Below are 12,045 nucleotides of genomic sequence, written 5' to 3' on the forward strand. Positions count from 1 at the left end.
CAGGGCTGAGCCCATCAATGATCAACCCATTCTACTCCTTGCAAAGCGATCATGTTTACCTGTGGGATGTGGCAACCAAAAGTGGGCTTTCTAGTAGTTGGATGTCCGGTTTTTGGGCCTGTACCCACTAAACGTAATACACAAAACTTAAGGCCCAAGATTGGCGCCCAACAATTTATGGGCTGAGCCCATCAGCTCATTATACACACCACCCCCTTCCCCCTCCATCTAAACATCTGCCTGTCGCAAGAACACAGACCCACCGAACCAAAACAGAAGGGATTTCAAGCGATTCCTGAGGATTTGGTTAGCTACCAAGTATTTGGAGAACCTGGTGGTCAGCGTTACGCTCACTATGATTTGGTTGGAGGTCGATTGGTATGCATTTTTCTTCCTAAACAAGTGGTGTAAATGTTGCAATGCTTATTAACATTCCTTATCCACGAGACATCTGTGCAGCCGTGCTTTATCTTTTGTCCTTCTCATCTTTTTGCCCATAAAGAATAATGGGTTGTGAAAACTGAAAGGAACTACAAACACTACCATTGTTGTGCGTAGCTCTTTACATAGGCCATAGAGAAATAATGGAGAACGAAATTATTTATCATAAGAACAGCAGCACCTTTTCAAAAGTACAAATATAGGACATGCCATGATCCCCACTTAGCAAATAGCGAGTAAATGCGCTAAAAAGCAAGCTGTTTGCTTGTTTTGGTGACCATTGAATTTTAAACGGAAAAGTTTGAGCCTTTTCTTTTGATACAAGGGATGGGGAGGGGGCAGGATTGGAACCCACATCTTAGTGGGTGGGCTGTCCTTTACATGCAAAGTCCTTCCTGTTCAACCAAGGGCTTGTTTGCAAGTTTGAGTCATTGTAGCAATGTAGGGTTACAAAAATCGAGGGCAACTTTGTCAGTACACTTTGGCCATTCCTTGCTTCCTTGTGTAACTGCAGCAGTAAACACATAAATCCACAGAAATAATGGGTTGTGGGGCTCTTGTCGCAGCTGTGGTAGTGTTGTTTGTCATGGAGAAAGGTTTTCTCAACTGAAAAAGATTAGAACTTTTGTGGCATCAACTCTTCCTCATATAATCTTGTTTTGACCAGATATCAATGCTGTGAAGAACAAACTAAACAAAGGAGATTATGAGAGTTGGGTTGTAATAATAGATCACAGACTAACTAGATACATCAAGACAAGTCCACAGGGTTGGTTGGTTCTGTTCACTTTTGGATTGAAACCTGAAAAGCTAGAATCTTTTGTAGCAACGATGGGTTGCAGAATCCAAACACACTTTTGTTAGGATCACAGTGGCCATCCCTTGTTCTTCTGGTTTGTTTCTTAGCATGTTGTTGGTGGCAGACTGAGATAAGCAGGCCCTCAATGATTGAAAATGGGGGGAGGGTTTCTTGTCTCCCAAACTTCCAGTTTCCACATGTTCGGTTCTTCTGCGAGCAGGAGATGCTATAAATTGGTTTCTCAACATACACAATTTACCTAACCTTAATTGCCATCAGAGACGCTAAAATAGTTGTTAGTAGTTTTTTCCAATGGATTCACACACATCCGGCTATTACTTAAACCCTTCAACTCTTCACCCTTATCATTTCCAGACCAAAAATGAAGATGGGTTTATTGATCTTGGACTTAGTTTAAGAACTCTGCAGCCTCAAGTTTATCGTTCATCGGGACAGTGTATGCCCTTTATTCCCCTTCTGTTCTTAAAACCATTGTGGGATGCCATTTATTTTTGTTATGTTTTAACTGAAATTGGTATTTGTTTTAGTGTTAAGCCTGGAGGGATATGGTGGAGTGGTAGACTGGCCGCAGGATGATTCACAGCAAAAAGAGTTCAATAATGGATATCCAAGAAGCATAGCGGACGATTGCAACGACGAGACAGAAGGAGTTCAGAGCAAGGAGAGGTGGGCTTATGTGAAAGTCAACATGGATGGGGTTGTAGTTGGGAGGAAAGTCTGCATGGTTGATCATGGAAGTTACTCAAGCCTTGTGCATCAACTAGAAGAGATGTTTGGTAAGTAGAACTAAATATTTTAGCAGCTTTAGATTTTTTCTTGCTAAAAATTAACTAACATGGTCAAGGTAAAAACTGGATCAGGAACACAATCTATATCAGGGTTAAGGTTGTTCCATGCCGGTTCCGAGTTTTCATTGGTTTATAAGGACAGAGAGGAGAATTGGAAGAATGTTGGTGATGTTCCATGGAAGTATGTTCTTTCATTGTTATTTTCTTTCACATATGAATTCTCTTGTAATAGTGGAGCAGACAGTCATATTCTGATTGTCATTTTGGTATCTGACAGGGAGTTTGTAGAGCGTGTGACTCGACTATGGATTGCTCGAAAAACTGAAGCTAGCTCATCTTAGTTCTCCCCTGAATCAGATTCAATTTGCCTAAATGGAGCTCATTATCTGTACTGTTTCAGATTTGGTATTAGATAGAAGCAAAACTATGAGCCTAAATAGTTTAGATGCAGAGAAAATGAAAGCTAAAATGGGCAGAGATTACGATCTTTATTAGTGTTGTTCATTCAGCTGAATTTGCAATAAGAGAGAATTCTGTTTCAGTCAAAAATATAAGCTGCATAAGCAACTAGTACTTTTACTTTTGAAATTGTGTTTTGTGGTAAATTTTCTCTCGGGTCGATATGCACGCGTCCATAGAAGTTTCTCATCTGACGATATGATAAATTGGATTAAAACCCAATACCCACAAGAATATTACTTTTCAATGAGAATTAAGGTCATGATTTTCCGAATTCATACGATTTGGACCAAATCATACGATTTGGACCAAAGAAATTTAACAAGTAAACTCTCACTCAAATGATCCATCATTGGTTTCTCTATATTGAGAAAGAACCACTATAACTAGCCATCATAACCAAAGAAAATTGGGTATATATACATGTCAATTTCAACCAATCCAAGTCTCATAGATTAGGAGTCTTTGATTGGTATACCCCACTTCCCCTACATTCACGCCACTTGATTGGGCATCCACTCTTTTTCCTTTTGGTACCAGACAGTTGGAAATCATTGCCAACAATCAGTCATCTTTAGAAAGTAAAACAAGAATAAGAAAGAAAAACAAACGGACGGTAGGTTGTCTTGCAAAATTTATCCTACTTTTCTACTCTTTTACAGTTCTACTCCCCTCTCTTTTCATCTGTGATGATTGTAAAAAAAAAAAGTAATTTGATCTTCTAGTCATTGTTTATTTGATTATTACTAGCTGACAGCCCGCGCTTTGCTGCGGGATAATGTCATTGTGAAGGCAATGATCGGTGATATGACAAAAGTTTGTCTGCATCCAAAAGTCATATGCATCCAAAAATCATAGGCAGATCAATTTCCATCCAAAATTCACCTCCACAACTTTTCAATACAATTCCCTTAATAAGGATACTAATAAAAATTTCCATGGAATAGATTACTAATATTCATGTCTAGAAGTTGGCTAAGAAAGCACTTAAATCAGGAAGTCAATATTTTCTGGTCTGCTCCTGTTGTTTGTTTCTCTGGCGACTGACACAAAAGGTAGTAGCAGCAAACATCAAATGAACATATAGCTCCAATCCCATTTACGCTCCACTTCCATATGTTAAATCCACCACTACTGTTCTCCTCCCAATTGACATCCTGTCTCTATCCCCATCAATTTCGGTCTTCTTGTTCATCATCCCCATATTATTCTCAACTTCTTTCCTTGGAGAAGTAACGATCTCCATGGTTTCGCTTCTGTCCTCAACATTGAATGTACCAACATCACTTTGAGGCAGCACCCCCTAGGACTGACCTTAGGGGAGTAAGTTTTCATGTCGACAAATTTATTCCAATCCCACACCCCATACGGAAAAGTCAAAAACTAAAAAATTAAAAGGAAAAACACCAAAACAGTCACAATGACAATAGACACACAATGACAATAGACAGACAAAAAAATCACTCACCACAAGCTTCCAATCTATGATCAAAAGCTACAATGAAAAAAGGGGAAAAATTAACAAATAGATATTAAAATTCAGCATTTCACAGGGGAATCTAAATAGTGTAAACGAAGATGAATACAAACCCAGATAGAAGAATCAAAATAGTACCACCAACATGAAAATCAGTGTCTATTCACTCAGAAAGAAATAGCATCCAAATTTCATTTCACTGACACAATCCCACCCATTTAGAAGGATCGAAAACTCAAAACCAAGTTTGTACACCACAGACAGAGACGTCGTATTCTCCTCCATATCGAACAGGCGAATCTCTATCTCATTCTCCCAAGACATTGTTATCAATGCCTGGAACCACCTCGCCATATACATCTTGGGTTGAACATATATTAATGCCACATACATCTTGGGTTTACAATTTTTTTCAATGCTAGGTCATGAAATGAAATGCACCACCTCAACAAATGAAATGCAACTTTTGAAAATCTAATCCAATTCAATCCTTGAAAGTCCAAAACTAAAACTATGCACATAAATCATAAATCAAATTCCCAACTAAAGTATTTAAATGACATACCAGACCATGTCTAAACAGATCGAGAAGCTCACTTCACATAACATTATCTGCCAAAGAAAGTAGAGGAATAAAAATGGGCATTTCAAATCGAAGGGAAACAAATTTAGCCAAGAAATGGGAATAAAAAACAGCATCATAACTATGTCATACCTCGTTAGTGTGTAATTAGTAAAGGTCATGGTCGTTGTATATCAAGACCATGCATCTCCCCATCGGTATGACTCAATTAGATAGAATAACTCTTCTACAATTGATTGTAACTGTCAACGGCCTATATTCATTGTCAAATAGACATCAGTCTACAGACTGACACTCAGGCATCATAATTAATAGCAAAACAGAATGCATAAGACATAGTATAACCAATAAATTCACAGCTATATCAATCGGAATTTTAAGTTGTAGGTCAATTACAATAGTAAAGGAAGATGTTGTTGTACTACTTCGAAAGGTACAACCATATTCACTCACTAATAAACAAAATGACATAAACAAAAAATAAAAAAGTACATTTTCTCTGTACATATTCTTGAGACTGCCAGCCTCCTCATCCATGGACTAATCAAACTTCTAATCCAAAGCCCATATACTGCCAGTTTCCATTGTTGCAGCCATCTGAAACTAAATTCCTATTGAATTTCTCAACTTTCACGAACTGTATCTCAATATCCCCTTGTCTAGATATAAACCCCGCAAAATTAAACATGACTCTAAATCTAGAACGAAAATTTCAAATCAAATAGAAAGAAAGTCATATCTATCTAATCATGTAAAGTGATTTAAGACAATTCTCGAAATTCAATCTACAAACCAATAACCAACACTGATTCAGACCAATCTTGGGTTTTCTAATTAGAATCAAACATACTCTGCAATGATAGCAACAACAAAATTATAGAATTAGATGGTAACTAAAAAGAAATAACCAAGAAATTGATGTAAGAAAGATGTTGATCATACCCAAAAATTCTTCATGCAAAGTAAAGCACCTGTTGAAGCACTGTAAACCTCTCTGTCTTTCCCTGTGGCATTCTAGTAGCTCTAGTGGCTCCTTTTTTTTTTAACCCAGTTGGGTGCTTCCTGTCTCTTAAGCTGAATAAATACCACTTTTCTTTCCATCTTTGCTCCATCTGTCCAATTCATTGATTTATCAACACATCCCATCCAGATCAACTCCCATAACTCGATCGAAATATAATATTTAGAATCACCAGCACTAAAATTTTCAAGTAAAAATCTTTTGCTCAACTATCCAGTAAAATGATGATGATAACTCTCTTTCAATGAAATTCCATGTCTTGTGCTCCTTAAAACTTTAGGTCCAGTTCATGAGCAAAGAACATAAAAGCCTTCTTTGATTTGACTTAATAAATACTCCGTTGGAAATAATAGTTCTCAATCCCTATGCACGATAATGGCAATGACATAGTCCCACATACCACAGTCTCTTCTCGCCAAACAAAAGTTGCCCATCTAAAGCATATAGAACCCAACACCATAAAAAGTAACCAGACTAAAAAAATCGAACCACGGCCGCAGCCTATCTCAGAATGACACTAACAATACATACATAGACATAAACAAAAATAACCTGGATAATAATTAACAAAACCAGGAGGAGATTCTACATAAAAAGCAGAGGAAAGAGGTCAACCAATAGTCCAAATAAATCATATACCACAAAAAAAAATATTAAAGCAACACCAGTGAGAAGAAAATAGCAAAACCCTGTAAAAATAGTTGTATGAGAACACATATAAAGCCCCAGTAAACTACCCTGCCAGGTATCCCACAGAACTGCAGACACCAAGCTTTAAAAGACTGTCAACAAAGGTAACACCTACATATAAGGAGCCCTAGAGTTAATGACAACAAAACCTTTCAAACCATACCAAGACTCATAAGTAAAACAAATTAAGGGAAAACCAAAAGTATCAATAAGGCAATTAAATCAACCACAAATAGAACCAAGAAAAAAGAGGAAAGACGTAGAAGATGAACCTCCAAGGTACTCGACATAATTGAAGACACCAACCCCAATAGCATGACCAACTCAGATAATGGTTGTATTGAAAGACAACAAAATATAACCACAAACGCATGAACTCCCAAATAATTCAGAAAATTAACTACAAACATCAGGCAGAAATATCCCACAACCCAACTTCTTATTTTTGAAGAATTATAAAATTATGGTGCATAATGACCGATGACAATACATACATAAAGTAATTATAAAAAATGATGAAAGAATGTAAGTACGAAGATAAACAACAAAGAAACTGGTAAAAAAATAAAAACACAATTAAAACATGGATATTAAATAACGTACAAAAAGATTGAGATGCAACTTATATAAACACCATCACCAATAACCAAAGGCGCGAAATCTATTCACGGAAACGGCCCGTCTAAGAAAACACCCCATTAAAACGGACATAAACACAAACACGGTAGAAAAACCTGGATGAGAAAACAAAGATAAGAAAGATTAAGTAATTATCTAAAATGATGAAGGAATGTAAGTATGAAGATAAACAACAAAGAAACTGGTAAAAAAGAAAAACACAATTAAAACATGGATATTAAATAACGAACAAAAAATATGAGATGCAACTTACATAAACACCATCACCAATAACCAAATGCACGAAATCTATTAACGGAAACGGCCCGTCTAAGAAAACACCCCATTAAAACGGACATAAACACGGTAAAAAAACCTGTATGAAAAAACAAAGATAAGAAACATAAAGTAATTATCAAAAATGATGAAAGAATGTAAGTATTAAGATAAACAACAAAGAAACTGATTAAAAAAAAAAGAAAAACACAATTTAAACATGGATATTAAATAACGTACAAAAAATATGAGATGGAACTTACATAAACACCATCACCAATAACCAAAGGCACGAAATCTATTTACGGAAACGGCCCGTCTAATAAAACACCCCATTAGAACGGACATAAAAACAAAGATGAAAAATAATAAAGTAATAGTAAAAAAAATGAAGAAAGCAATGTAAGTATGAAGAGAAACAACAATTATTTGAGTTAAAAAAAAAATTAAAACCTGGATATACATGTATAAAAAATAATCCAAAACAGAACGTACATGATATTTCATACCTAACCCCAAAAAAGTACAAAAAATATGAGATGCAACTTACATAAACACCATCACCAATAACTAAAGATGCAACTTACATAAACACCATCACCCATAACCAAAGGCAAGAAATCTATATATGGAAACGGCCCGTCAAAGAAAACACCACATTAAAACGGACGTAAACAAAGTAAAAAAACCTGAATGAAAAGACAAAGATAAGAAAAATAAAGTAATAATCTAAAATCATGAAAGCAATGTAAGTATGAAGGAAGAATACCCTTCACAGTACTCTGCTCCACAAAGAATGTCACACGGTACTCTGTACTACAGAGAGCACAAAACAATAAATAACCATCACAATCAAGGAGATGTGAATTCCGTATGCATACGAGGAATTCCACAGTAGTTGTTACATATACCCAAAAAATTTGATGGAAGAAGTAAAATTTATCAATATGAGTTTATAATCAGACAAATAATTACATGGAAAATTGACAGCAATAGCATAATCAAGTACATAAGAACAAAAAATGGAACTATAATTTTGTTTTACATTTGCAGTGTTGATCACCAACCGTTCTATTAGAAATAAAGACAGTTAAATCACAAATGACGGTGGAAACCACTTTGAGCTTAATACTAATAACACTGACCTCACCGGAGATCCGAGTAAAAGTGAACAGAGGCAACTCACCGCCAATCACATCCTAATAAACTTGCCAATTGGAGAACAATTTATCCGCTATGATCTTGAGGGTCAAGTTCATAGCCTTAGTAAAAAATTTGATGGAAGAAGTAAAATTTATCAATATGAGTTTATAATCAGACAAATAATTACATGGAAAATTGACAGCAATAGCATAATCAAGTACATAAGAACCAAAAATAGAACTATAATTTTGTTTTACATTTGAAGTGTTGATCACCAATCATTCTATCGGAAATAAAGACAGTTAAATCCCAAATGGCGGTGGAAACCACTTTGAGCTTAACACCAATAATACTGAACTCACCGGAGATCCGAGTAAAAGTGAACAGAGGCAACTCACCGCCAATCACATCCGAATAAACTTGTCAATTGGAGAACAATTTATCCGCTATGATCGTGAGGGTCAAGTTCACAGCCATAGTCTCGCCTGCCAAGATCTTGTCGGCGGGAATCAGAACTTCTCCGACTTGCTCCCCTCTGTAATTAAGGAGGGCGGTGCTGTTTTTGTACTTGAATCAAACTTTGTTCGGGTTCTTGATGGACAAAGAAGATGAAAGCAGGTAGATTGCGAAGAGATTAGGAGGGAGAAACACCAACTACATAGAAGCTATAAGGGAGAGAAGGATCAACACACCAAATGATGCTTGCACGCAATACTGCTCTACACAGCATTTACTCTCTCCAAAATATCCTTCCTGATCAAACGGTCCACATTGAATCCAACTTTGTTCGGGTTCTTGATCGACAGAGAAGATGAAAGCAGGTAGATTGCAAAGAGATTAGGAGGGAGAAACACCAACTACATAGAAGCTCTAAATGAGAGAAGGATCAACACGCCAAATGATGCTTGCACGCAAGACTGCTTTACACAGCATTTACTCTCTCCAAAATATCCTTCCTGATCAAACGGTCCACATCTCATTTCCACATCTAATGGGCACAATTTATTTTGCCTCTCTCATTACCGGACCAAACGCGCGAGTATGAAAAACCAAACTAACTCGCCACGAGGTGATAAAACTAATCCCCTATTTCATTAAACTCTTGAAACAAAACTAATACAATGCTGAATCCATTCTATGTCGGTTATAAAGGTTAATGCTCTCTATTTCCCTCACCCCCTCCCCCTTGCCCGCCATTCCTACTTAACTTTTCCCGAACATGCTTATTGATATAGTTTTGGTCTAAATCTTCTGCCACCTGTGGTACCATCATTAACTTTGTACATGTTGTTGGGAAATAAAAGTATTTATTTGTTAAATGCACCAATTAAAGGTGTTTATCCTAGATTTTGTTTTGAAATTGTTACAGTTTATATACATGATCCTTTTGCAACCCTTCATGACCACTGGAAAATAAAATCCTTTTGTGTATTATTTTCTTAATTAAAAGGATTTATGAAGTATTTATGCTTCAAAAGTTCATGTCTATTTTGGTGATGAGAATTCAATCTATTTTGTTCCTTTATGCTACTTCGCATGTACTGTGGTCATGAAGTGTGCAGGTTGTTATTTACTTGCATGTCAAGATTCGTTTTAGTTTGAGTCCATTACTATGTTTCCTATTGTTACAGTCTGTGAATGTTAAAACACCTATTCTGACAAATCGGATGTGCCTCTGCAGTTATACAGCACTGTGACATTGCGTTAAGGGAGAGAAGAAGCATCACAATAACAAGGTTGATGTTTATAGCTTTGGGATTGTCTTGCGGAAGCTGTTTACTAACTGCATGCCATTTGAAGGCATATACAATTTACAGGCTGCATATGCTGCTGCTTTCAAGGTGAAAAGGTTTATCTACTGTCATAACATATGAAATTTGTCATGCCATATCATTTTTGACTCTCCTATTGTCATAACATTATGTTCTAAACCCTTTTTTAAAAAAAATTGTTTATAGAATGTGTAATTTGCTCATTAATTAGTTTAGTCGGGTGCAGGAGTTGGCAGGCATATCGATTAGAGTCTCTGTGTTGGGATCTAAACCTAGACAGCAAGAGAACTATGGTACCATTCTCAATCACTCAGTTGCATTATACGTGCGTCTAATGCTTTTATATATTTTGTTGTAATGATCTCCTCAGCTTGCTCCTCCATTTTCTCCTCATATTAAGCAATCATTCACAAAATCACTGCCACTATTGAAGAACAATAGCTGAAGAAAATTGTACATTCCCTTCTGCATTATGGAGGAAGAAAGATCAAACTAAATGAAGACCAAAAAAAACAAAACAGAACGAGAGAATGGACGCAAACAATAATGCTACTACATCCAACGGAGAGTTAATTCAATGTCAAGATATTTCCACGAAGACAGTCTCCAATGGAGGAATGATTTAAGGGTTCATCTTGGCCTTTATTTTAAGCAATGTTGTGCATCACTATCTCAACTCTCAAGTCTCTTTCACAACTGAACATGGAGCATTCCTGAGAACCTGTTGCAAAAGAGTACTAGCATCAATGGGAACAAGTCCTACTGTGCAACAATTGATAGTTTATCTATTGTGCAAATAAATAGGTAATGTTTAGTTCCAAAAAAATAGGTTTGTTCAATATTTTTTTCTTATGATATGGGGTTGTATGGTTTGAAACTAGATTTATTTAGTGCCAACCAATGATTGGCTTTTTTCAAAAATATTTTTTAATCATGGTGATAATTCTATTTCATATTTAGTTCAAGTTCTGGCAAACTCTTTGGTATTCAAAGTGATTTCTTATGGAATGGAGAGTTTCTAATTACTCTGGCGTAAAACAGACGAGTTGGTCTAAATAGTCTTAAGAGGCAAGGGATTTTGAATTACTAAACTTTTTATGATAAATGGAACTTCCATCACACGTTTTTCGTGAGCTATAAAATAACGTGTCATATTGAGGCTTCATTATGTTGTCCTTACGCCAAGTTTTCTTGTTTCGTCTCATATAAAGCTTCAAGTTAAGTGTCTTTTTTTTTTCGTGGATTTATTGGATGTAATCTTTGTAAGGCCCTGCATTGGTAGATCAATATAGTTCCATTACTACCCTATTTTATCTTAACATCGAGGTGGAGTTTACCTATACTTAAATTTTCCTTTCTCAGTTTACTGTGAGTAAGAAATCATGGTTACTTGTACTAGCAAAAAGCAAAATCAGGCATGCTTAAGCACTGTCAACCTTAAAACTCATGAAGGCATTCGTAGTTCATGGACGACATAGCTTGCATTCTATTTGTGATAATCATAGAGTCTAATGTTGCCACACAATTTAATATCTGGAATGTCTTGTTGAATTTATTCTAATTGTGCAATTTTTCAGACCTAGATCAGTTCTTGCAAGAAGCACAATACCGCTGGCTTCGTCTGGTTGAAATGTGTAAAATACTCCAGAACTACCAAAGGTTCCAGTTGAGTCATGATCCACCTAACAGGCCTGCAGGTGAGGTTATTACTGGATCATTTCTTCCCCATCTTTCTTTTTAAATTTGTTCCCATGCAGATGTCCCTTTTTTCCATGAATCTAGAAGTACTTGTAAAACAGTATTTGCTTTTAGTGCATCATGTTTTTTTTCTTTATAGTTGCAACTTTCTGTTTTTCAATTGAAATCATGAGTCTGAAAATTAGCTAATCTGTGGCCAGAGGGATGGGCTCATTTCACTAATCAGAGATCCCTGACCCTAGCTAAAACGGAGATCGCC

The 12,045-nt window shown here is 36.2% G+C and overlaps 2 protein-coding genes and 1 long non-coding RNA gene across 18 annotated transcripts; 2 read left to right on the forward strand and 1 right to left on the reverse strand.

Moving 5' to 3' along the window:
* Window positions 1-254: 254 nt before the first annotated feature.
* Window positions 255-2,592, forward strand: LOC119981475 (auxin-responsive protein IAA32). 2 transcript variants are annotated; one of them, XM_038824619.1, is made up of 5 exons: window positions 255-378; window positions 1,109-1,697; window positions 1,789-2,037; window positions 2,122-2,230; window positions 2,327-2,592. In XM_038824619.1, exons 2-5 carry the CDS (start codon window positions 1,553-1,555, stop codon window positions 2,388-2,390), a joined length of 567 nt encoding a protein of 188 aa, XP_038680547.1. In that variant the 5' UTR covers window positions 255-378; window positions 1,109-1,552; the 3' UTR covers window positions 2,391-2,592. The 2 variants fall into 2 exon arrangements, with proteins under 2 accessions (XP_038680547.1, XP_038680537.1); XM_038824609.1 differs by lacking the exon at window positions 255-378 and having other exon boundaries at window positions 453-1,697.
* A 756-nt stretch (window positions 2,593-3,348) lies between these two features.
* On the reverse strand, window positions 3,349-9,382 carry LOC119982200. Of its 14 annotated transcripts, none has more exons than XR_005464317.1 (6): window positions 8,715-9,382; window positions 7,943-8,435; window positions 7,172-7,273; window positions 4,701-7,013; window positions 3,977-4,597; window positions 3,349-3,891 (listed from the first exon to the last, which is right to left on the reverse strand). It is a non-coding gene; the product is annotated as an uncharacterized LOC119982200 (long non-coding RNA). The 14 variants fall into 14 exon arrangements; XR_005464324.1 differs by having other exon boundaries at window positions 4,701-5,680; window positions 7,437-8,435; XR_005464313.1 differs by having other exon boundaries at window positions 7,437-8,435.
* A 20-nt stretch (window positions 9,383-9,402) lies between these two features.
* LOC119982232 lies at window positions 9,403-11,815 on the forward strand. 2 transcript variants are annotated; one of them, XM_038825501.1, is made up of 4 exons: window positions 9,403-9,468; window positions 9,998-10,157; window positions 10,315-10,381; window positions 10,459-10,601. In XM_038825501.1, exons 1-4 carry the CDS (start codon window positions 9,438-9,440, stop codon window positions 10,531-10,533), a joined length of 333 nt encoding a protein of 110 aa, XP_038681429.1. In that variant the 5' UTR covers window positions 9,403-9,437; the 3' UTR covers window positions 10,534-10,601. The 2 variants fall into 2 exon arrangements, 1 of the variants encoding a protein (XP_038681429.1); XR_005464325.1 differs by lacking the exon at window positions 9,403-9,468 and adding an exon at window positions 11,666-11,815 and having other exon boundaries at window positions 9,750-10,157; window positions 10,459-10,892.
* The last annotated feature ends 230 nt before the right edge of the window (window positions 11,816-12,045 follow it).

This window comes from Tripterygium wilfordii, chromosome 2, assembly GCF_013401445.1.
Source record: "Tripterygium wilfordii isolate XIE 37 chromosome 2, ASM1340144v1, whole genome shotgun sequence".
Lineage (NCBI taxonomy): Eukaryota > Viridiplantae > Streptophyta > Magnoliopsida > Celastrales > Celastraceae > Tripterygium > Tripterygium wilfordii.